General features: G+C 40.2%; 1 protein-coding gene across 1 annotated transcript in view; it reads left to right on the forward strand.

Annotated features, from left to right (window-relative positions):
- Window positions 1-27,169, forward strand: part of CUNH8orf34 (chromosome unknown C8orf34 homolog) — a 377,615-nt gene that overhangs the window by 80,923 nt on the left and 269,523 nt on the right. Inside the window, exons 2-3 of the mRNA XM_089654283.1 lie at window positions 13,998-14,145; window positions 26,128-26,259. Of these exons, the coding sequence (XP_089510409.1) occupies window positions 13,998-14,145; window positions 26,128-26,259 (280 nt within the window). The remainder of the gene's footprint in view (window positions 1-13,997; window positions 14,146-26,127; window positions 26,260-27,169) is intronic.

A 27,169-nucleotide genomic window follows, 5' to 3' on the forward strand; every position in this document is an offset into this window, starting at 1 on the left:
AGACTCTTGAAAGCCTTGGCTGACATGTCTCTATTCCTATTCACAGCTGATCTAAGTGGTAATTCACAGAATATTAGTAGTGCTAGATTAAATTATGGGAAAATGGAAGTAGGACTAATCATGCCAGTGCTTGTGGTAACATGTGAAAATGAAAAAAGTCTGGGCTACTGTCTGCTGTGAATTAATTGTTTTATTATCTGTATGGTATGTACACTTGAGACTGTGTGGCTGCTGTATTACTGCATCAGAGTACATGAAACCTAAGGAATTCCTATCGTAGATATCTGGACAATAGTGATTCATAAATGATAAGTGTATTTTAGCACTTACCAGCAGAACAAGTAATCTTGTTACCCTTGTTGCTTCCTTTGTTCAAAAGTCCTAGTGTCTATTTTGAACACTGTGCATTATGTAAATATTAATGCATTAAAGGAAGGTTACAGTCAGACATGAATGTTTATGCATTTAATTTGTCCTGCGCACAGTTTACCTGCTAAACATCTGTAATTGTTGTGCTGTCATTCATCTTCGTAAAAAGCAAAGTGGCAGCTGCTCAAATAAGTTTGTATCTAGCAAAGATACAGTATGTGGTGACAGCATTACATCTTCATAACACTCAATCCAGTTATCCAGCACCAAAAAAAACCCAAAAATGTTCTATAAATTCGTTCTTTTGAGTGTATTAAAAACAATTTTTTATTGCATAAATTCTCAGAAATACATAAAGTCCCACTTAATGCTAGGATGAGGTCGTCCAGTGCCTAGGGAGAATCCAAACTGCACCCCTCACCACTTCATGAATGCCCCTTCATCTTCTGCAGCTGGGATCCCACCCCCAGTTGCCACCCTGCTTGTCTCAGCATCAATGCATAACTTGGGGTTCGCCAATTAATTTTAACATGGTCTCAGAAATATGTAATTACATTATGGTTACAATTGGTACACTATGTCGATGTCAGTGGGAGGAATAGCTCCTCATTGTTGGTGTCAGTGGGACAAATAGTACCCCATCATTGCTGTCAGTGGGAAGAATAGTGCCCCATTGTTGATAGCAGGAATTATGCCCCATTGTTGGAGTCAGTGGAGAAAAATTGCCTCAAGGGCCGATTTAAAGGCATACAAAAGACCACATCTGGCCCCCGGGCTGCAGTTTGGAGACCACTAGTGTAGGTAGATGTTGGGAAAGTTTAGTAAAGGTCTGTGAAATTAATAAAAATAACAAATTAATTCATATATTGAATACAAAATTATTACAAGCAATAACCCCATACTTTTACAAGAAAAAAATATATATACTGTAACTGTAGTGGCCCTTTAAGGGAAACCTCCACAGCAAAATTCAGGAGCCAATTAGTCCACTGTAAATATGGCTATACACAAAAACTATATTAGACCTTAACAGATTTTGCTACATTTTTTGCTTTGTTTGCCTGTGGAACCTCCCAAAACCTGAACGCACACTGAAGGTGTAGCTTTGACTTCAACTTTAGTATTATGTCTCCCTATCAATTGACAGCCCCTACAGTAATGGCACCTTTAATTTTATTAGTGGGGTGACTGGCTTAGGAAATTGTACTGAAGTCGTATGCAGAAGAGGCATTGACTACAGGCTTTCTGTTATTATGTTTATTCATGTTCGTAAAGTTACACAGAAGATTGATGCATCCAGAATGCAGGATTTTCTCCAATGCCCTTCATCACAATAAATTGATGGCTATGTGACAGGTCTATTAAAAACAGTAATTTTTTTTATTTCCATGTCTACGTGTTTTGCATGTATGAAGAGGAATCTAGTGAAAAACAAAATACATGGAAGAAGTTTGTTAAAGCAGTACTAATATACTTTCCTACAAAAATCAATGTTCTGGACTTTCTAGTGCCAGCATAGCCAGAACCGATTCTCCCCATCTGAAAAGATTACATGAGTAAAGCTCTGGCTACTTTAGTAAATGTGACTGGCATTTGAGGGAGCCCAGAGCTGTATGCAAGAAAGGTAAGTATGCTAGCTCCTCTCTTTTGCATTTATGGGCTAAATAATTATGATAAAAGAGGGTTGTTATATGCTAATTTGCAACCAGTATAGAAATATGACAACTCTTGTCTGATAGTTTTAACGACACTTCTTGTTGTCTTTGCTTTACTTTTCAGTTTTACATTTTTTAGTAAAGATTTTTAGTATGGTTTTACAACCAGTTAAAATATTTGTGATATCTTAAAACCCTCCTCCGAGTAAAGCTCTTTTATGTCTGCTGTCTGCGTTCTTCACCATCGCTTTCTCTGTGAATCAAGACTGATGGATCCAGCATTGCAGTACACCAGTCAGCACTTGCAGGTGTCATTGGCCGCTACGGTCTGAGGACCCTGCCACTGAATAACCAGTAGAAAGTGTCCATGTTACTTAAGCAATGTCCTGGACACCTGAAAAAGACCCACCTCTTTTGCAAGGAATAAGATGGAAGGTTTGGAACCTGATGCATCATGCAAATACAAATTAAGGTGAATATTTCTGGCTTTTAAAAGGAACATGGAAATTAGTGTTGGAGATGGGTGAGGATATGCCAAACTTCAGCTTTAAATAGATATACACTGCTCAAAAAAAATTAAAGGAGCACTTTTTAATCAGAGTATAGCATCAAGTCAATCAAACTCCTGGGATATTGATCTGGCCAGTTAAGTAGCAGAGGGGGTTGTTATTCAGTTTCAGCTGCAGTGGTGTTAAAGAAATTAACAGGTGCGCTAGATGGACAACAATGAGACAACCCACAAAACAGGAATGATTTTACAGGTGGAAGCCACTGACATTTTTTGCCCTAGTCATCTTTTCTGACTGTTTTTCACTAGTTTTGCATTTGGCTAGGGTCAGTGTCACTACTGGTAGCATGAGGTGGTACCTGGACTCTACAGAGGTTGGCACATCAATACATGCCATTGCCAGAAGGTTTGCTGCATCTCCCAGCACAGTCTCAAGAGCGTGGAGGAGATTCCGGGAGATAGGCAGTTTCTCTAGAAGAGCTGGACAGGGCCATAGAAGGTCCTTAACCCATCAACAGGACCGGTATCTGTTCCTTTGTGCAAGGAGGAAGAGGATGAGCACTGCCAGAGCCCTACAAAATTACCTCCAGCAGGTCACTGGTGTAAATGTCTCTGACCAAACTATAAGAAACAGACTTCATTAGGGTGGCTGGAGGGCCCGACTTCCTCTAGTGGGCCCTGTGCTCACCGTCTGGCACCATAGAACTCGATTGGCATTTGCCATTGAACACCAGAATTGGCAGGTCCGCCACTGGCACCCTGTGACACAGATGAGAGCACCAATGGAACACCTCTGGGATATCATATTTCAGTCCATCTGGTGCAGCCAGGTTGCACCTCAGACTATCCAAGAGCTCAGTGATGGCCTGGTCCAGATCTGGGAGGAAATACCCCAGGAGACCATCCATTGTCTCATTAGGAGCATGCCTCGACGTTGCAGGCATGTACACAAGCATGTGGGGGCCATACAAACTACAGAGTATCATTTTGAGTGCTGCAATGAAATTTCAGCAAAATGGACTAGCCTGCTGCATCATTTTTTCACTTTGATTTTCAGGGTGTCTTTGAATTCAGTCCTTTAGAACTTTCATTCCCACGAAACGATGGGGCATCCTTACGTTCCTAACACAGTACAACGCATAAAGGTGTATGGAAACCAGACTTGAAGAGATTTCCTCTTACTTCCTGCAGTATCTCTTGGACAAGAAGCGACAAAAAAAAAAATGGCTTTGCATACATTGGTTTGAAGTAATGTATGTTAATGCCACAATCTATTCCTCAGTTAATATCCTATATTCTAATGCAAAAATACTTCTGCTTTTGTAAATTCTAAACTTGTAATGGAATCACAAAAGTAGAAAGTGTGGTAGGAGGAAATGGGGGTGGTTAGGATATATAGGTGAATGCCTTTACTTTAACATCGGCATTAATAGCGTAAAATCTTCAAAATTCATAGTAGCGATTAACAATGTTCTCTGAAATATAGGACACATTTTGATCCAGTTTGAGGAGACATATCCTCTTAGGACTACATTCTGTTGTAAAATGAAAAACGGTTTTCTTTCTCTTTTTCTTTTTTTGCATATATTATTATAATGTAATTGTGTTTTTTTTTTTTTTTTTTTTTTGTTAAGCTGCTGTGGAGACTCCAAAACTTAATTACCTTTCTTACAATGACCTCTCAGTTGTGGTTACATATACACTGGATTCTTTAAATTTGCAAACAATTTCTCTAGAGAATATCCTACATCCTGGCTTACTGATCATTATGATTAATTGAATGTGAATGCAGGTCTGTACATTGTTTCCATAAGAGGATATAAAGAAAATGTATATATTTTATTTATAGTTCTTAGTTTTCATAGACCTTTCAAGGCAGTTTACAGTTTTATCTTGAATATGCATTCCTCTTCCGAAAACAGCTTTGTTGTAGCCACTTTTTGACATACAGGGAAAAGCACAGATTGACTTTTTCATGGCTGTTTTCAGTGGCACATATTTACCTATGCTTCGTCCACCCCAATTAACTTTCAGAAGCAAAGAAGGAGCATTCAAGTTGCTTCAGTTGGAACTTACACACAACTACGGACTCTACTTGATACCATGCGACCGCACCGGGCCAATCACCAATTGCTGGCACCGTCACACGAAGTGTATCACGTGGTCCTCTATACATGGAATCATTGGATATTTTTTTGTTCTTGATGACCAAACAGAGCATTGGGGGATCAAAGGAAAAGTAATGAAAATGGCAGTGCACCTCCTGTATTTGAAGTTACCTTTGCACTGCTGTGCCTACAGCCTGTTATTGTATATCTACAGTGTAAAAGATACGTATCAAACTGCTTGTCTCACAAGATTTAAAGAATAAGTTCACCTTTTGGAACATGTTACATGTCCCCCCCCGTTTTAGGATGGTTTCCATTGCTGTTGATGACTTTGTAGTTCTCAATGAATTACGAGGGTGCTGGTGAGCACTCTCCTAGTTCATCAATCTTTCTGCTCTTAAGTAACTGCCTGCCCTTTTGGGGTATGGACAGAAAGCTGGACAGACAGATAATGTACATATTTTACCTGCAGAAAAATGTGCATTTATTAATGCATTTTCAAAAGATGAACTTAGTCTTTAAATTGAGCTGTCATGCTTGCTGGAGAGGAATTCACACTGCATGCATCTCCCTGCTTCTGCTTCATTCATTATGTGGATCTGTGCTTAGAGAACCTCTCCTGCTGCTTTTTAAGTATGCTTAAATAAGTTATTGCAAGTCATCAGGGTACTGCTTGGACATGAGGAAGAAAGCCATACTCCTCTACTAAGATGACCACACATTGTAAAACAAGGCATGGTAAGCCACTAATGGGAAACAATATGCTGCATGGAAACTACAGAAAATACTAGTGACTAGCCATTTGTCCTTTGCTTGTCTTTTTGGGCACAGCTTCCACAGTTCAGCTCCTTTTTTTTTTTTTTTTCCTTTTAAGAAGCAGGCTTTGTTGTCCCACATGGACAAACCACTGGTGTGCTTTGAAATTCTCCTCTGCCAGATGTTCACCACCACCATTTTGTACCATAAAAAACCATTGAATAAATTTTAATGTGTCCAAATACACATTATAAAGGAAGACTACTAGACATATACCAATAGTTTTTACATTTTTTATGTATTTTTTTACAGTTAGCATCGGCACCACAAATACCTTGTGGATGATGATGATGATAATAAAAAAATAGACAAACATTGATTTTCTGGCCGCATAACATAGGAATATTGGTAATATATAAACTAGGTGGGAAGGCAAATCACATTTTTTTCAGTCAGTTTGAAAGAGGACAAGTCCATCAAGTTTACATAACAAACAAAAATAAATAAAAGAAAAACCTTACATTCTCTAAACCCTAAATCTGCAGCTGATCCAGAGAAAAATACACTTATAAGTGTGATCTGAGCATGATTATAATGATGAAGCATTAATAATGTTTAATGTAATAAATTGCAGAACCACAGTATAGCACTATGAACTTCCAGCCTCAGCATCATGTAACACTAAGCATCATCAAGATTTTTTCATTAATTATGTTTAGTAGCACCACAGCAAAACATCAGATGGGAACAAACTATAAAAAGTATGAAAGAATCTTTCAATTTTGCTAAGAGTTTTATATAACAGTAGTACCACAAACCCAGCTGCATCAGCATCTTAGACTAGGTTAGGAGGCTGATGCTACCCATAATTTAATATATAACTTCACTGTTTAAAACATGTGAAGTGCAGCAAAAGCCCAACCAGCACAAACATGTATTTTATATTAAAAGACTGCATGGTTATGTGTGTGATGGACTGAATCTGAGAATTTGCAAGTCAAAGTGAAAACGTGCTCCAAGTCTCAAAGAGCTCAGCGAAAATTTGCTGTGCCAAGTATTGACTTGGGGGTGAATGCAACCAATATTTCTTTTTGCTTTACTTTGGGTGGCAATAAAAAATATTTAGCACCTTTTTAAAAGTAAAGTTATAATATATATATATATAGTAAATCCATTTTAATTCCAGGTTTTAACACTGTATGATTGGGGTGTCAAACTGCAGCCCTCCAGCTGTTGTGGAACTACAAATCCCATGAGGCATTTCAAGGCTGACAGTTACAAACATGACTCCAAAGGCAGAAGCATGATGGGACTTGTAGTTCCTCAACAGCTGGAGGGCTGCGTTTTGACACCTGTGATGTAGAAATTCAGTATGGTTTGGATTTGCCAGTCAACAACTGCAAACAGATACATAATGTGGTCAGGGTATATTTCATCCAACAATGTAAATTAATTGTACCTATGCGTTTATTATTTGCATGAGTGTGAGAAACCTTTTTTTTTTTTTTCAGTGCTCTGGGGGATAGATCAGTGGTGCTGGACCCTAAAGATGAAGATAGGTGACCATTTTATATTGCGATTGGTAACACTATTGTGCCGGGGTGGTCCATATAGTGCATCCAGTTGGTGAGCAGGCAGCTTCCACACACCAAGAGTTTAAACAGCCCCCTAGGTTATGAAGACAAAATTGTGAACTGGTGATTGAAGCACTACATCCAAAAGTTTAAGTGTGAAATTAAAAACTAAACATTAAACTAAGTACAATATCAAATGTGTTACGAAGCCTGAAATTACCCCCTTCATTGGGACTTCACAGAGTGTGAGGTTCACGGTCTGGGACTCCAGAAACTAATATAATAAAATGTGTGGGCATTGATATCTCCCGAACTGTTTATAACTATTATATTGAAAACTACTGTGTTGAGCTGAGTTGGCTACTTGTGCTTTATTGTCCCAGAGTGTGCCAGTTAGTCTGGTGCCTTAGTTATCATGAACATTGAATGCATTGCTTGAGCCAATGTGGGACAAATATTATGTTGTACATAACGTATCCATACTTTCTGGAATCTCTTATAGTAGATGCACTTTAGTGTTTCTTCTATTAATGGTTTTCACTAAAAAAATGAATTATCTTTCTTATTGACACTACATTGTACAGTAAAAGTGGAACTGCACTGCATCTAAGCTCCACAAATCAAAAATTCTATTTGATTTATTGTTAATATTCAAAGCAAACTCACCCATTCATTTATGTCTCCATGCTTTATTTTGCTGAGAAATCATTTTGAAAAACACCCCCTGGCATTTCTGGCAGTGGCCATCTTGAGTAAGGGCAGACTTCCTGGAATCTATCTGCCCCTGCCATGCAGAAAGAGGGTGTGCTTAGCTGAGAATCCTCCCTCCCCTCCAGAAGACTTCTGAGATGTATGACATCATTTGCCTAGGCATGGAAACCAGGAAGTAACTGAAGAAATTTAAAAAAAAGTTTAATACAAGTAAATATGATATACTTTCCTATCCCTTTACTAATGCTAGCAGAATAAGGATTAAAAATAGTGAATGCTGATTGAGAGAGTGAAGTTCCACTTTAACCTCTATGTCTGGCTTTGTGTCAATGGATTTTGTCCTGTATTTGCTCTTTGCAATAATTTCAAAAAGGGGTTGGTATACACTGCAAAACAGTAATGTTCAGCCTCTGGTTTGAAAAACTCAGGTGGTGTAACTTCACTGAATTTCTTTTGATGATTCTACTCTTGGGTCCCCAATCATTTTCACATGGTTTAGTTATGCAGCTACTCTGCTCAGCTGCGCATGAGCAGGAATTCCCTCTGATGCAAGCTGTGGTCGAGCCCCCTATTCTTGTGAAAGGAATATTTGCCAGTATTAAAAAAAGAATTGGAGTAGATTGGGAAATGTGAATGAAAACCGTATGTATGGAACACAGATGCCCTAGGGCACTTGTGTCAAACACAAGGCCTGAATTTGACCTGCCAGGCCATTTCATGTGGCCCTCACACCTCTCCTGCAGCTGCTGCACCCCCATTGTCTCTGCTCCCACCTTGTCTCAGCAGTTGGCAGCAGAGAGGAGGACAGAACTCTTCCGCAAAATCCTGAGCTTGTGTGTGCAGCAGCGAAGAAGCTTTTCTGTAGACCACCCCCCCATCTCATTAGTTGGCAGCAGTGAGGAGGGCAGAACTCCTCCTACAGATGCTGCGCCTCTCTGTGCAGCCGCAGCACCCCCATCCTTGTCTCCGCCTCCCCTGGCATTCAGCATACTCCGGCAGCTGACTGCATCCTTCCTCTAGACCTCCTCTAGACTTTTTACTTTCTCTTCCCAGCTCCCCACCCAGCAGCAGCACAAGGGGGGAGCACTGTGATGTGAGGGATGGTGGGGGGCTCCTGACATCTGATGTAATGGAGGGGGTGATTACACATCTAATCTTACAGATACACCTGTTCCACGATGATATTGATTTTAACACCTCTGCCTTGGGAATTTTTGCAAATTTTTCCTTTTTTTTTTTTTGTACCTTTTTTTTTTTTTTTTTACATTTTAACGGAAAGTTAAAGTTGCCGTTCTACTTTAAAATCTGTAGTTAGCATTTTTTCTTACTGTGGTGTTTAAAGAATTACCTTCAATTGTGCTGGTAAAATAATTGTTGAACAATGTAGCTTTTATCAGGATGAAATCAAACTTGAAAGTTTATTATTCTCATCTGTCAAGCAAGCACAGAGCAGTCTTGGTAATGAATTCACTTGAGATGCTCCAGTTCACATTAATGCTTTTAAATAGAAATTTCATAACTCCTGTTTGATCACATATCTTTCATATTCAGATGTGCTTTGTGGGCAATTAAGCCAGTGGTGAACTGATTCATATAGAATTCAGTGTATGTGCAAACAGATCTCAAAGAAAACAATTAAAATTGTGCGTGGTTTTGAACATTGCTAATATACCATATTTTTCGCTCCATAAGACGCACCTAGGATTTAGAGGAGGAAAACAAGAAAAAAAATATTCTGAACCAATGCACTGCAGACAGAGTACAGGAGATGACCAGAGACTGTGGACATAGTACAGGAAACGACCAGAGACTGCGGACATAGTACAGGAGTTGACCAGAGACTGTAAACATAGTACAGGAGATGACCAGAGACTGCGGACATAGTACAGGAGATGACCAGAGACTGCGGACATAGTACAGAAAATGACCAGAGACTGCGGACATAGTACAGGAGATGACCAGAGACTGTGGACACAGTACAGGAGATGACCAGAGACTGCGGACCTACTACAGGAGATGGTCAGAGACTGCGGACATAGCACAGGAGATGACCAGAGACTGCGGACATAGTACAGGAGATGACCAGAGACTGCGGACCTACTACAGGAGATGGTCAGAGACTGCGGACATAGCACAGGAGAGGACCAGAGACTGCAGACCTCTGGGTAGCGGAAGGGGGGGTGGGTATCCGAATTTGACAGATTCCCGTTCCCACTTCCGCATAGTTGTCCTCCCTCCCCATCTTCTGGGACATTAATTCTTAATGGTACCCCATACATTGGCAAACTCTGGGTGTTTTGGTGTGGTACAATTTTGAAAAAAGGGTCAATGATGACTTTTCCTGGATTTCTGCAGGTAGGGCAGCCAATTGGAATGAATGGGCTGCCCTAAACACAGCCACACAGATGTGAACCAAGGGCCTGTTCACCCTTGAGGTTGAAGGGAGGTACAACCACACAGTTGAGCTGCTTTTACCATCCCTAACTGCTCCCCCTTTACCTGCAGAAGCAGCAGCTGGGGGTATTCACATGCTGTGGCCGCAGCTGGAAGTATACTTCCAGGTGTATGGGGTTGCACTATAACCACCCTGAAACTGTGTACACATTGTACACAGTTGTGCTGTGGTGATGCTGCATTTACGGGGTTAAAACAGGTGGTGAGGAGGCAACATATTGCCATCAAGTCCTAAAAAAGCAGTTCTGAGTACAGGAATAGGGGGTCAAGATTAAAAGTAACACATATATATATATATATATATACACACACACATATAAAAACACACACATACAAACGCATGTACACACACACACATAGACACATTGATGTACAGTGTGGCTGGGGATCGAGAGAACGGGCTCAACTGACATCCTTTCTCTACCAGGATACCACTGCACCCTTGAAGACCTTTTGTGGAACCCTGGGGTGCCACGGCACCCGGTTGAGAGAGGCTGGTCTAGACTTTAAGCATTTGTTGAGATGAGCAGTAGGCTGCAGCTAGATGGTCTTCATTATGTAAATGACATGCATCAAATACTTCTTAGGGTAAATGGAGTTGTAAAAAAGACACAGTAGGGATGAGCACAGACATTGACACATGCATGAACACCAGCATACTAAATGCAGGTATCATGCAGTAGGGATGACCAGATCTGTGTAGCTGCACTTAGTAAACTGAAATCAGAATGTGTATGATTAGAATGAAGTTTATTAATACACACAACACCAGTCCAACAACAACAAACCATAAGCAAAGAAAAAGTGAAAAATAAACATGACAGTGCAGCAAAACCAAACCAACAACCTAACTATATTCCCTATATACAAACAGAGGGGAGCAGACATAAACTGGGCATAAGCAGGACCGGAACTGGAAACAAGGGAAGCAGAGTTGGGGGTAATAGGATACAAGGTACAGGAGATGGCAGAGATCAACAAGCAGGAATATGACTAGCAGGTAAACACTGAAGCAAAATGGAATTACATAGGAGGGGCTAAATACCCTCCCAGCTGCCTGCATCAGGTGAAGAGTAATTGCTAAGAACTGTTGGCAGCTTGGAAGCAACTCTGGTGGACACTGGAATTACAACCTTCAGATCTGAGAACCACAGTGCCACCAGCAGGCGAACCAGTTCCTGGCCCTTGCACAGGGATGCTTTTCATGCATTTTCTGATTGAATATTCTTGCTTGCGTATACAGTCAGGTCCATAAATATTGGGACATGGACACAATTCTAACATTTTTGGCTCTATACACCACCACAATGGATTTAAAATGAAACGAACAAGATGTGCTTTAACTGCAGACTGTCAGCTTTAATTTGAGGGTATTTACATCCAAATCAGGTGAACGGTGTAGGAATTACAACAGTTTGCGTATGTGCCTCCCACTTCTTAAGGGACCAAAAGTAATGGGACAGAATATTAACCATAAATCAAACTTTCACTTTTTAATACTTGGTTGCAAATCCTTTGCAGTCAATTACAGCGTGAAGTCTGGAACGCATAGACATCACCAGACGCTGGGTTTCATCCCTGGTGATGCTCTGCCAGGCCTCTACTGCAACTGTCTTCAGTTCCTGCTTGTTCTTGGGGCATTTTCCCTTCAGTTTTGTCTTCAGCAAGTGAAATGCATGCTCAATCGGATTCAGGTCAGGTGATTGACTTGGCCATTGCATAACATTCCACTTCTTTCCCTTAAAAAACTCTTTGGTTGCTTTTGCAGTCTGCTTTGGGTCATTGTCCATCTGCACTGTGAAGCGGCGTCCAATGAGTTCTGAAGCATTTGGCTGAATATGAGCAGATAATATTCTCGAAACACTTCACAATTCATCCTGCTGCTTTTGTCAGCAGTCACATCATCAATAAATACAAGAGAAGCAGTTCCATTGGCAGCCATACATGCCCATGCCATGACACTACCACCACCATGCTTCACTGATGAGGTGGTATGCTTAGGATCATGAGCAGTTCCTTTCCTTCTCCATACTCTTTTCTTCCCATCACTCTGGTACAAGTTGATCTCGGTCTCATCTGTCCATAGGATGTTGTTCCAGAACTGTGAAGGCTTTTTTAGATGTCGTTTGGCAAACTCTAATCTGGCCTTCCTGTTTTTGAGGCTCACCAATGGTTTCCATCTTGTGGTGAACTCTCTGTATTCACTCTGGTGAAGTCTTCTCTTGATTGGTGACTTTGACACACATACACCTCCCTCCTGGAGAGTGTTCTTGATCTGGCCAACTGTTGTGAAGGGTGTTTTCTTCACCAGGGAAAGAATTCTTCGGTCATCCACCACAGTTGTTGCTGAGCTCCATACAGTTGTTTTGGCCACGCCTAATGTTTTTGCTATCTCTCTGATGGGTTTGTTTTGTTTTTTCAGCCTAATGATGGCTTGCTTCACTGATAGTGACAGCTCTTTGGATCTCATCTTGAGAGTTGACAGCAACAGATTCCAAATGCAAATAGCACACTTGAAATGAACTCTGGACCTTTTATCTGCTCATTGTAATTGGGATAATGAGGGAATAACACACACCTGGCCATTGAACAGCTGAGAAGCCAATTGTCCCATTACTTTTGGTTCCCTAACAAGTGGGAGGCACATATGCAAACTGTTGTAATTCCTACACCATTCACCTGATTTGGATGTAAATACCCTCAAATTAAAGCTGACAGTCTGCAGTTAAAGCACATCTTGTTCGTTTCATTTCAAATCCATTGTGGTGGTGTATAGAGCCAAAAATCTTAGAATTGTGTCGATGTCCCAATATTTATGGACCTGACTGTATTTGCCTGTACTATAAAGATGAATGAAGCCTATTGTGTGCAGTAAAGCTTATCTAGCTGTAGAGGAACTACATAGCAGCAACTGTGTCTACAAGATGCAGCCCAGTTATCTTTAGACCTTTGGTCACACTAACTAGCTGTACAGTGTAACAGGTATGAGTATATCACAAGACCAGTGGGCAGACTTACACATTTCTTGGCTGGTAAAACTGTTTACATTTATTTTTGAGACTGGTTATCTGCAAGGGGAGCGTGGAGTGGTTTCATACTTATTTCTCTATTAATATCCAATTAAACTAAAAAATGCTAATATGCCAAATGTGAAATTTAAGTATTTTTTTTTATTTTGAGCCAGCTGTGGAAGATTTATTTTTTGACCAAAAAAGCCTGTTGGCTGAAGGTACACTTTAATGAATCCTGATGCATAGTACGGAAATCATTTTTTTTTTTTTTTTTTTTTTTTTAGTTTTCCTATTTTACTAAGCATATGTGGCTACTTGAAATGCTACATCCTGTGTTTAGGAAGACACTGTTTCCTTGCCAATTCAAGGAAACTGTCACATCCCCCACAGTCTGGTAGTGTTGGCTGCTGTAATGGAGGCAGGAGCTGTGATTGAGTACTGGCAAGTATAACTGGGTTGGTGGGACCTTTACAAAGACTTCTTAACTTTGGACCAAATGAGGAAGATAACAGCATCTCTTTAAAGAATGTTAATGTGCTGGATAGAGAGACTATACCATGCTACTACCTTGACAAAGCTGAACGGATACTATTTTCTTTGGGAATTTTTGCCTTGTGTGTGTGACTTTAGAGCTTTAGATGTGCTGAAGAGTATACTGTGCATTATAAAATTGTATCAGGGTTAGGACACAGTTTTTATGACAAGTTTAAAATGTAGATAATTTTTGTGAAAGGCCTTTATTTTAAGGCATCAGGCAACTCTGGGATTTACGATTTTTGCATGATAATCCTGCAATGTACACATCATTTAAATATATTATTTTCTAATCCGATTCTTTGTATTTTTCGTAGGAGTTAATGACCAAGCTAATCACAGAGACACCAGACCAGCCAATTCCTTTTTTAATTAATCATCTTCAATCAAAATTGGGAAATGTTCCTCAGCTTCCAAGAACATTTTCTGGGTCAGCAGCTTTGTGGGCAGAAAGTGAATCGTCCGGTACGTTTTTAAAAATTATTTTTTTAGGACATTTTATTTTTTTGGTATAACGTCAAATTAAATCATATTATTCAGATGAACATTATATTTGAAGAACTGTTTATTTTCACTTTTGTTAGATACTCATACCTAAATAGAACTATGTCATGAAATCTACTTTTATTATTATTATTATTATACAGGATTTATATAGCGCCAACAGTTTGCTCAGCGCTTTACAATATAAAAGGAGACAATACAGTTCAATACAAGAGGGATAGGAGGGCCCTGCTCCTTGGAGCTTACAATCTAGGAGGGATGATACAGTGTGCGTGTGACCTTGTAGCCACTCCCTTCCGGCCAGAACGAGCGATATACACAACAATTAACAACTTTTAAACAAATAGATCACACTGCACAATTGCCTCTGTCATTATTTCTGTTGGGGTTTACATACACTTTAATATCTTGAAAGTACCGTCACAAAGACATTATTGTTCTAAGTTATCCTGTAAGCCTGTCCATATTTAATACCATAGACCATGTTTAATAAATGCTTACAAAGGATCTTTAGTAGTACTAATCAATTTGTACATTTGAACTAACTACTTTATTAACTAGCTATTTGTGCTAGGAGGTCTGGGATATTCCCTGTTTAACCACTTGCCTACCAGGCACTTATACCCCCTTCCTTACCAGGCCAATTTTCAGCTTTCAGTTCTGCCGCACTTTGATTGACAATTGCGCGGTCATGCAACATTGTACCCATATGAAATTTTGATCATTTTTTTTCTCACAAATAGAGCTTTCTTTTGGTGGTATTTAATCGCCACCGGGCGCTTTACTTTTTGCGCTATAAATTAAAAAAGTGCAAAAAATTTGAAAAAAAAAAAAAGTTTCTTTTTCTATTATAAAATTTTTCAAACAGGTATTTTTTCTACTTCACTGATGTGCGTTGATGAGGCAGCACTGATGGGCACTGATAGGCGGCACTGATGGGCACTGATAGGCAGCACTAAAGGGCACTGATAGGCAGTAATAATGAGGTGGCACGGATAGGCGGCACTGATAGGCAGCACAATGAGGTGTCACCGATAGGCGGCACTAATATGCAGCACTGATAGGCGGCACTGATGGGTGACACTGATGATGGATACTGATAGATGGCATTGACTGGCATCACTGCTGGGCACTGACTGGCGGCACTGACTGGCACAACCGCTGGGCACTGACTGGTGGCACTGACTGGCAGCACTGCTGGGCTGCACAGGTGGGTGGCACTGGTGGGCACAGGTGGGTGGCACTGGTGGGCACAGGTGGGTGGGCAAAGGTGGGTGGCACTGCTGGGCACAGGTAGGTGGCACTTCTGGGCACAGGTGTGTGACACTGCAGAGTGGCACAGGTGGGGGCACTGCTGGGCACAGGTGGGGGCACTGCTGGGCACAGGTGGGTGCACTGCTGGGCACAGGTGGGCGGAGCTAGTGGGCGCACTGCTGGGCACAGGTGGGCGGAACTTGTGGGTGGCACTGCTGGGCACCGATCATCAGGGCACTAATCATCAGTGGCCCTGATGATCGGTGCCGATCCTCGCTCTGACAACTGCCGGTTCTCGGCAGTACTTTCCTCACGATCTGACAGCGTGAGGAAAGTGCAGCCGAGAACCGTCACTTGCATTTCCCTGTGATCAACGTGTCATTGGACACCGCTGATCACGTGGTAAAAGGCCGGTATGATCGGCCTTTTACCACATCTCGTGATCAGCTGTGTCCGTAGGACACAGCGATCACGGAGATCGCCGGGTGCGCGCCCCCTGGGGCGCGCAGGAGAGCGCGTTCTGGGGGGACGTCATATGACGTCCACCCAGAACTGGCCGGCCGCAGTGAAGCCGTCATTCGGCTATCTGCGGTCGGCAACTGGTTAAACTAAACACCCTTTTGACATAAAAGAAGAGATGATAGAAAATGATGACACAGATTATTTTTATCAGGAAAAAAAATGTGTGATTTTGTCTCAAAAAAGTCCTGCTCTTGTGACGATCCTAAATGTAATACGTTAAATGTCTTTTTTCTTAAAGTGTTATGTACTTATCTGTTGGATATAAAGCTGGCCATAGATGGATCCAAATTCAAACGGTTCAGCAGGGACCAGGTGAATTTCAATCCATAAGTGGCTATCCCTGTTCGACAGAAGTCAATCTATAGATCTACTTCTTTTGAATAGTAATGTTGGAAAACCTTTGCTGTTCAGCAGCTGCAGCTTAGTAGCTGCAGCCGCTGATCAGTGTATTCTGACAGCAGAGAATCCCACTGTCAGAATACAATGTCCCGGAAGGAGAGATTCCTCCACCCACCTTGCTTATGTGGATGGAGGAGTCTGTTCTTTTTATTTTTGGGCTGAACAAAAAAAACTAATCATCTTTGGCCAGGTAAATGAACAAATCACAGGGTTTTCTGATTTGGGTCACATGACTTATTACATGACTTGTTTTACTAAAGGCAAATAGGCTGTTCACTTCACCAGGTAGGTTACATTTTACATGGGGTTTTTCCCTGGATTTTAGTGGTTTCACTTTGCAAAGAGAACTTAATCATGTTCAAGGAATATAAAAAAACAGCATTTTTGCTTGCACGTGATGGAAATCAGCAGAGTTGCACCTCATTCACTAAGCTCTGGGGCATATTCCCTTGCAAAATATCTAAGAATAAGAAAATAGTGTTTTAAAATGTGTAAACCTAAGGCAACACTTTCATTATTTGTAAATTACAAAGAGTACAAAAAATACTGCTAGAAGGAAATTAGGTCGGGAAAAACTCAAAATGTACAAGTCTGCTAAAGACAGTATTTAACTTTCCAAAACATTAATTCTTTTAATTGTGAAAAGCCTAGATCTGCATATAGGCCTTTAGATAAATAACATGCAGTTGGTCACAGGAAACAAAGAGAAAGCAAACCCATTAAATATCATCTTTAAAAGGAACTTGTTGTAGCTTGCAAAATATGATTTTTGGTATCTCATAACCTTTAATGGTGAGGTGCTTAAATTAAAAAGTCCTTCCATTTTTTGCATAAAAATAAAAAATGTGTTTAATAACAAATTGGCAAATGATGACAGGATGAATATTGTAATGTTGAATATAAAACAAAGTCAAAAAGTATAGTTATGTTGTTGAGATAAATTTCTTTGTCAAGTTTTTCTAAGGGCATGTGTCTGTTCATGTCTTTTGTGTGTGTATCTGTCTTAATGTGACCTGCAGAATGTATTGTGGAAGAGAGAGAAATCCCCTACCACACCCAACACTTTGGAACTCTTACTGCCAACCAGCAACCTGTGTGTTAAAAAAAAAAAGCCCTCCCCCAATTCAGGTTCTGAAGAGCTCCTAAAATTCCATTTTCTCCTGGAATGCATGACAAAAGTAGGTTGGGGGAAAGGGAATATACTCTAGAAGTATCATCTGAATCAAACAATATTACATATACCAATATACTGCATGTATACATAATGTAATCTTCTTTCCTATAATCATGTCTTACTCAAGAAATATTACATTATAAGATTGCATTTTAACTTCATCATAATTAATATTCACTTACACACTATCAATAGAAGTATTCTACAGGAGACCTCAGGTACAGACAATTTGGGATGGTAGGGGCTGTGTTAGTCATGTCTAATGACTACCATCTGTAAAGCCTTAGTTGTAGCTTTTAGATACCAAACACATATGTATTTTCACATACATACTTTTCTCAATCTTGAACATATAAAAACAATTTAATTCTTATCCATCTATTCATACATATAGTCCATCTATTCATACATACAGTATAACGAATATTAGCATTGTTAATTATCAGATTAAAGGATAAGTTCACCTTTTAACAAAAAATAATACACATTGTTTTGCAGGTAAACATATGAGCATTTATTATTTTTTGTTTGTGGAGCCTCAAAGCATTGCACCAATTATCAGCAGATCACTGGTGCCATGCAGGTCTCCTCCTGACCTGTCAGTTTATCTTCTTGCGCGTACATCCCGTACAGGAAAGCAGATACTTACTGACAGGAAGGCTCAATGAACTACCACAGCGCTGTGGTGCACCATGGTAATTCATTGAAAACTACAAGCCGACAGCCGCAAAGGCTGCCGGGATTTGTAGTTTTCACGTTCACAGAATACTGTGAATGAGTGATGGGGCCGGGCAAAATTGTGACAGCTAGTGGGAAGGAGAAGGTCCCCTGCTAGCTGTCACAATGGGGATCGGGGGAATGTGGGGGCAGGCCGGTCTCTGCATATGGGTGTTATGAAAGGTGAACTTATCCTTTGCTGAAGGCTTCTAAAAGTGCTGATGTGCAGGTATTCTATAATGACTGGTTTGGTGCCAGTGTGTGTTTTATCAGGGTCACATGATACATTTTTGAGGTTATTTTTAAGATGTGCAAAGAGATCACACAAACACTTGCAGGTAAAGTCAAACTGTATATAACATTTAATTAAGTACTAATTGATAAAGATAGCAAATTCAATAATGGAAAAACGTGACTAGAAACTTAGCTGTACTGTAGACTCGCCAAGGAGTCCCATCCCCCACCTCCCCACTATTTCTGGTTTGGCAGATGATCAAACCAGATGCATGTGTGTCACAGCCCTGGTCAAAGTCTAACTTATTGTAAGTTTTGACTGTGGTATATTCAGGACTAATTGGTAGTATTGACCGATTTTGACCGATCGTAACCCTTAGAAGGGGCTTGGTCATTTGTTGAGTATTAGGCCATTTAAGGTAAAACCATTCATATACCAGGCTTAGGATGCATTCTTATGTTTTAGTGAGCCATAATAAGGAACATGATTTTTTTTTTATCAGTGTGGTATCCATTTTCTAAACATGATCAAGGTTTTCACTCAGTAAAGTTCAACTTCTTTTATAGGGACTTAGGGACAATATTTGATAGATTGATAAATCATAACATTAGACTGTATTTGCTGCAATCTAAAACTGAAAGCAATAGATATCATGGGTTAGGAAAAACAGAAGTTGTCAAACACATCTACTTTCGCTTAAGAGAAAGATAAGCTTAGACAGAGAGATGGCTGTTTATGTAGTGTATTTGGACTTTGCTAAAGTGTTTTACATGGATCCTCGCAGATGGCTAATTTGTAAGGATTAGAAAACTCAGTCTGTAAATAGTCAGAAAACAGACTTAAAGACTCCTATCAGATAATTGTGATTAATGTTTCATACTAAAATGTTAGTGGTGTATCCCAAATGTTCTGTATTGGAACCTATACCTTTGTTTTAATCTTATTAGAGATATAGAGTTTTGGATTAAATGTACATTTTTGTGTATATAATATATTGCATATGAATATCTCATAGTTTTATCCAACCATCAGAGCTTTGGGCTCCTTTTCAGGTCTTCCTTTTTTCCCCTTGCCTCCTGCTGAAAATAATTCCTTTCAAATCCCAACCTTTAAGTTGTTATATATACAAATGAGAGCAGCTCCTCCCAGTTACCTTCTTAAGATGACTCAAATAAAACTGAAGTTTAGCTAAGAAGGACTTTTAGCTTTACAGCTTTAGTGACCTAACCTAATTGTAATGTATGTCTCACGTCATGCAGACAACTGGATCCTGGAGAAATCTTCACTGTAGGGATGCCCCACCCCTTTCATGGCCCTGAATTTAAGGCTCTGTAATTGTTAATAGCTTTGGGTCTCTGGGCTGAATTCAATAGAAAAAGCTCCTGTGTGATTTGTCTGTACATATATAGACAAAGGCTGGAAAATTTCCCGCCATTGAAGGAAACTATATATTTTTATTTTAGCTGTGTGTTTTCCTAAGCTGATACAATTTTCCTTTCAATAAATTTTTATTGAAAAGTTTTTGATTTCAGAAAATACAGTTGCAACTGCTATTATGTGTACAGGCAAAGATATAACAGCAAGAGCCAACAGAACAAAATCAGTCATGCACAGAATAACATACTTGTAACTAGTGACAAAGTAGATGATATGTCAAAAAATACATTAACCATATTGTGTCAATAAATCAGCCTGAGGAATGGATAAGGATCCATACGCCTATTGCCTGAGATCAGGCATTAGTGAGAGGAATAATAGCATATGAAATGCATGGAGTATATAAGCCAACCAAGAAATACATTGGACAAATTGCAAATCGTCCCTGCGGGAGAGCCAATAGAGTAAAAGATGAGAGAAAAGGAGGATGTCAAAAGTTCTCAAACACAGGCTATGGAGCCTCTATAATTATAGCAATGTAAAACTGCAAGCTGATACAATTTTAACTGTTTTATATATCTATTTTTGTATGTACTGTGTTGACACACTGGGTGTAAGTAAGTACAATGTACATTTTTTTGTTGCCCCCCCAAGCACAAAACATCAGTGATGAAACTACTCAGCACAACTCTTGTTCTGCTCCCTCGAACTACTCAGCAGAATTCTTATTCTGCCCTCTATACATTTCTGGGAAAGTCTGGCCTTACTCAGAGGAACCAGGCATCTGCAGCTTAAAGCAGTATTTTACCCCCCCAAAATGTAATATATTGTAACATACCAATCCTTAAATGTGGTTGCAACATTCATAGACCCTTTTTTCTTTATTTTCACCTAGTGATCCTACTAGTAACATGCTTCCTGTCTTAGGATTGCTCCACTCTATGAAGGAGCAATGGAGTTACCTTTGGACAGCAGTATTGTCAGTCTAAGGAGAGGGTAATGTTGAATGCACAAATTAAAGTCAAACTCCAGATAACACTTTGTAAGCAGTTACAACAACAGGTTTTTTTTTTTACATTTTGATATAAAGGTTTTAATAAAAGCTAACCCATGCAAGAACTCCTGTCAATGTTAAATGGTTTGTCTGAACCCACTAACTTCCACTTTTTCTGAAGAGTTTGGTCTGTTAAAGGAAACAATAACAGGCTTGCTATATGGATCAACAGGTGAAAGTAAAGGGAAAAAACCCTAAAAAAGAGAACTAAGATTGGTAAGCTGCAATATATTATTTTTTGCTTTTGGATTTGATGCAGCTTTAACTGCAAAACAGCAGCTAGTCAATTTATACACACAGCAGCATTGACAAGGCACCCTGGATCCTCCTCTGGCTTGAATAGTATTCCATCATTAGGTTCATGTATCATTACTACTACTTTGCTTACGATTTACCTATCTGGCATAGTATACTGTATACTCCTCTGGCCAACATCCAAGGGGCAGGTCTAAAATAAATTGTACACCATACTCCTTGCTCTACATCATCCATCAAAGGGCAGGAGTTCTCTTAGGCTACAGAATTCCCTCCCCTACAGTTGCATGTATTCATACTATAGGGAGGAATCCCACTCACCCCCTTACATCTGGTCACCTACAGATATGTAGAGCGGTGTATGATTTTGGGACTTGAAGTCAGTACAAACTTTGTGACCTAACCCTGAATCACTAACATTGTAAACCCATGTAAAACTAATAAGGACTTATTGAGATGAAGTGTTACAAATCATAGCTAAATAGATTGTGTTTTTACAAGCATGTCTTTGCCAACAAAATTGTCTGCTATGGCTTTACAACAAGTATATTCTATTTTTGTTATTCAATATTTAAATACAAAAAATAAATGCGTGAGAGTGCACACACACAGTCATGGTAAATTTGCATCTAATAATATTGCATTGCTGGCATTAATTATGCATATTGATTTATTATAATTAAATTAGCTGAACTTGCTTACATAGCCAGTAGACTATTTTACATTAAGTCTAAACTCTAGGCAGACAGCTTAAAACATATTTGAAATGCATACACGGGAACGGTTTTACCCGTCAAAGGATTTGTAATTCAGTTCAACCATTTGATTGACATACCCCAGTCACAATGCAAACGGCATACCACTTTTTTTTACTACAATTAATAAACTTCAGGCACAAATAATAATTTTGGAATCCAAACTGTATGCTCCATATATGTGTAACCTGGACTCTAGCTGATAACTGCTTCAGAGCTTCTCCCTTTGTTACTGCTGTATTATCCTTCTGTGGTGTAGGCTATGTTTAAACCTAATATTCATTAATGCAGAAGTGCAGCAGCCATCTTTAAGGAGACCACTTTGCAATGCTTGTCTATGGAGTGTCTCTAGTGCAGGGGGCAGCCATCTGGCTGGGTCTGATTCGATCCTGGAGGTGATTGGCTAATGCAGCAGAGCAAGGAGAAAGGGGTTGGCAGGCAGCTGAGGGAGGAGGAGAGGACTGTCTTGAAGCAAGCAGGTTTCTGGGGAAAAGACTGAGCTGCTGCTGGATGAACATATCCCTGCCATAGCTGACCACAATCAGGTGGGAATTCAGAGAAGCAAAGAGGCTGAAAACCTCTATTGGGAAGGTGTGAGGTGTGATTTGGATGCCTGGTGAGACTGTATTGAAAACCACTCCTACCACTACCACAGACTTTCTCATCAGGATTGGAAGAGAGCAATCACAGCAATTCCTATGCCTCTTTTTGAAAACTTTAACTGAATCAGAGCAGGTCTGGAGAGCACGCTTGGTCTGGTAAGAGACATTGCACAAGTTAATCTGTTGTCTGCTGGGAATTTTTGTGCTTTCTTCAAGGGCCCCAACGTTTCCTGCCAACGTTTTTTTTTTTCATTTACCATACCTCTCAGAGTAGCATTATTGTCTTATTGATTGTTTGTATAAATACACCTGCTAATTTTCTCTTTTTTTAGGCTATTCTTGGCCTAATAAATTCTTTAAAATACCTCAAGGTGTGTCAGTAAGTACTGGATGAGCGAGTTGTGCAGAGAATCAAAACACTTCAGCAGCTCATTTGTTAGTAGTGCTACATACAGTAGTATACCCTACTTTCACCTTCTAGCTGCAAACATCCCCTGTGTGCACAGTTCAGAAATCTTCCCTCTAAAAAAATGAGAAGGATTCTCAGCCCTCTGAGCGGTGACTATATGAGAAAATGTCTCCTTTACTTTTGCTTGCTTAGCCAGCTATACTCTCCCAGCATGTTGACTGGACAATAAAGGGGCTTGATTAAACCGTTTCTGTATTTTTCTTCCCCTGTAAGAGTTATCAATGTAAATGTAAAGCATTAAAAACCTGACTGGCTGAGAGTGCTGATGCTGCTACTGCCTGTGTCCTGCTGTACAGGAGAATGCATATAGCCTATATCAAGACAGATTAGGGTATTTGTGGCAGTTCGAAGTAAAAATATATTTGATTATTCTAGTTATTTTATAACTGGATTAATTGTTTTTAGTTAATAATTGTCTTTCTCCCTGCCCCATATACTGAATGGATAGATAAGGAGCAGTAGCATGCTAGCTATACTGAATTGTGAAGGCTAAAAGTGCATTGAGAAAAGATTGGCATGGAACCTTATTAGTTGGTGACATGGCGGCAGTTTTAGGTATTCTATCACATGAATATTTAGGATCTGCAAAGGAAGCTGTTGCTGAAAGACTTCATTCTACCACTGATCACAGGTCTGAACACGGAGCAGCTAGCTGTATAATGCTCAGCATGTTTTTGTAAATGTGGGTCCCACTCAGAACAATTTAAAAAAAAAAGTGGAAACCCCCCTTAGCCTTTGCAGTAAGGTGCACATGGCAAAGCAATGCACATCACATACAAACAAAGATTTCCCAGCACACACCAGCTAGCCTGCAAAACAACAAAATTGACCCTGTCTAACAATTTATATTAAAAACAGAGGGTTTTGCTTGAACACATTTGCAACTATATGTGTAAGCTGCAGTGCCTACATCAAGGCTTCTCTGTATACTACGGTCCTAATTCTATAATTTTCAGAGTCTCCCAAGTTGGAGCATATATAGCTATAGCAGGGGATACATTAAGGGCATGTGGGCCTGGAGGGAGCCCACCCCTCCTTACAGACACAAGGATGATTGTGATGCCCAGCAAGGCACAATGGCAGCTGAAGGCATCCAGTGCGTCCCTGCACCAAATTGAACCCATTGTACAAAAAAGTGACGACCACCCCAACCTATAACTAACCTTTGCAGTAAGGTGCACAAGGAAGGGCAACGCACATCACAAAACAACAAAAAGATTTCCCAGCACACGTACCAGCTAGACTGCAAAACAACCAAATAAACAGAGTGCAAACAAAAACCCCTGGTTTTAATGTAAATAGCTAGACAGGATCAATTTGGTTGTTTTTCAGCCTTGCTGGTAAGTGTGCTTGGAAATCTTTTGTTTGCCACTAGGAACAATGTATGAATGATGAAGTATCTCCACTGAAGGACACCAACCCAACAGATCTTAGTAATACTTTTCCATGGAACAAATGTCTCCTGGACCCCCATACTCAGTCCTCTCCGACAAATGAATTCCAAAGCTGAACTCCAGGCTGATATGGAAACACAATTTAATTAATTTATGGGCTCATTAAATGCATTTTTACACACAGCTGTCAAATGTACTTAAATCTTTGTTGGTATTGGTCCCCTGTAACTTCCCGTACAGCATCACTCAGTCCAAGAGAGGGAAGGTTGGCGCACTCTGAGCCTGTTGGACATTGCACAATGCTGTCTGTTTAACATTGGTAAGAGTTGAGAGCAGAATGACCTCATTCGTGTGCTGCTTCTACTTTGTTCAGTCACAACCTGAGGTCAGCTTTGAAGTCTATCTTTCAACCATTTTCATCTTATGGTTTTGGATAGATTTAGAACCTCTTGACAAATTTTTATTGCGGCCTCTCTATTTGTCCTGGTGATGACTGAAAGAGCATAGAAATCCAAAATTTTGACTTGTGCTTAGAATGGGAAAAGAGGTAGAATTGGCTCTGAGGAAGAGGCAAGTCCTCGAAACGCATCAGCCTTTTGGATGTCTAAACTCCCTATTGTGGACTGTTACTCAGCGCGGTGTTGATCCAGCTGTTCTTCTATGATGTGCCTTGACTATATTGTCGTTTGTGAGTACAACACCTACTTTATTTTTTATTAAACATTTTTTATGGTAATGCACTAGGCCTGTGCGCCCTCTTTTTGTTCTTTCCCCACAAGTATATGTCCCCTTGGTGTTGAGTGGGTCATATAAGGCAAGGTGTAATACTATATGCACATGTCAGGGCTCAAAGAACATAGCTTGACAGCTCTACTACTTCTGTTTATGTGCCATGGTAATACAACTTGACCAGTAGCTCCCTACTAGGGATCTTTTGGTTAAAGCTGAACTCCATGAAAAAAATTTTGAAATCCAACATTCTTTATTGCCCTGTTTTATATACCCTCTCCCCCCCCCCCCAGTCACTGGGCTTGTACATTCCCCATTTTAGTCCTTTACAAAACAAGCGGTGATGTAAGTATGTTGCACCTCGCTTCAGTGGGCAGACTCAGGACTGCCTGGTCTGATTCGCCCACTGTACTGCATAGTTAAATTGTTGGGCCAGGAGTCTGTCCTGTCTCCTATAACCTACCACTTTTGATAAGGACTCTCCATGCCTGCAGGTTATGCAAATGAATCACATCACATCCACTTGTGATACTGTGGGTGTAGATGCACAGTGTAGTCACACAATAAGAAAGGGTAAGTAGAGGAGGGTGCAGAGATGTGGGTGGGCAGTGTCCGAGTCCTGTGACTGAAACATAACTGATCCATCGCACACACACCAATGGTCCCGTCCACTCAAGACTCTAAATCTCAGGATATGGTGGGATTTTTAGTCTCAGTGAGCAGCAACAAACACTAACTGGAGGTGACCAGGCTATTTCTGAGATACCTCCTCCAAGAGCCTGAGATATTGAAGAGGGAGTAGTGTAACAATGATGTCACAGATTTTTAGAGTTTTGCACAAAGCTTGCACTTTTAATAAAAATTACATTAGCACTTTTACTCAACTATCTACATATGGTTATTGTATGGTTGTTAGCACCATACCGGAATTCTTCTTTAAGGGAATTTGCCATGGTCCGAGTATCACTAATTTTTTTTTATAAAACTAAATGTGTTTCTTTTCTCAGAATACAAAGGAGCTAGAAGAGAGTTTAGAAGCTATGAAAAACCTTGGCAAGTAAATGCAAAGAAACCGAAGAAATCAAAAAGTGACCTTGCGGTCTGCAATATTTCACCACCATCACCGGAATCAAAGTCATGTAAGTAGACTCTAGCAGTCAAACTAGTTCTTTATTCTCTTTGAGGAAGACTTATAATTACGAATAAAAGTAATAATTTACCTTGCAATAAAAAAAAAATCAGTTTTTGCCCTCAATCCTGCGCTGTCCCCTGGTAAAAGTCCGCTTCTAGTAGATAGTGCTCTTGTTTTGGGTTAAATGATGCTTTGTTTCATTTAACCTTGGGAGGGTGCATCGTGATTTTGGCCCAGGATAAGAGTACCACCACACAGGACATCGCTCACATGTCATTAGGTGAGCAACTCTCTGTGCCGCATTAAGGATCACTTACTGCCACACAACTATAGCAGAAGATGAAGGTTCCATGATGTCCGTGAACTGGCCAAAAGACTTGCAGCTGTAATTGCACCAGGTGGTTCTACAAAGTATTCACTCGGGGGGGGCCTGAATACAAATGCATGCCACACTTTTCAGATATTTATTTGTAAAAAATTTTGAAAATCATTTATCATTTTCCTTCCACTTCATAGTTATGTGCCACTTTGTGTAAAATACATTTACGTTTTTGGTTGTAACATGACAAAATGTGGAAAATTTCAAGAGTTTGAATACTTTTCAAGGCACTGTACTTACCCCTAATCCGCCGATCCTCCAAGCGCAAGACCAGGCCCCATCGCTCCTGCCCCCCTGCACGCTAGCGGTCTTGCGAATAGGCTGTTCTTGATGTCATCACACCCACAGACAGGCTGCAGACTTGAGGATGGCAGGAAAAGTCCATCCCTGGATGTGGGGGAGCATGGTTTTTCAGAGGATGGGTCAATTATAGCTTTCCACTGAGCCCCTGGACAAAACGAGCAGTTAACCCATGCAGTGTGGGCACAGCCCCACTGCACGGGAAAATAAAAATTCTGACTGGATTTCTGCTTTAAGT

The sequence above is a fragment of the Staurois parvus genome, unplaced genomic scaffold (assembly GCF_062004578.1).
Source record: "Staurois parvus isolate SC_StPar_1 unplaced genomic scaffold, SC_StPar_1.0 ptg000748l, whole genome shotgun sequence".
Classification (NCBI taxonomy): Eukaryota; Metazoa; Chordata; class Amphibia; order Anura; family Ranidae; genus Staurois; species Staurois parvus.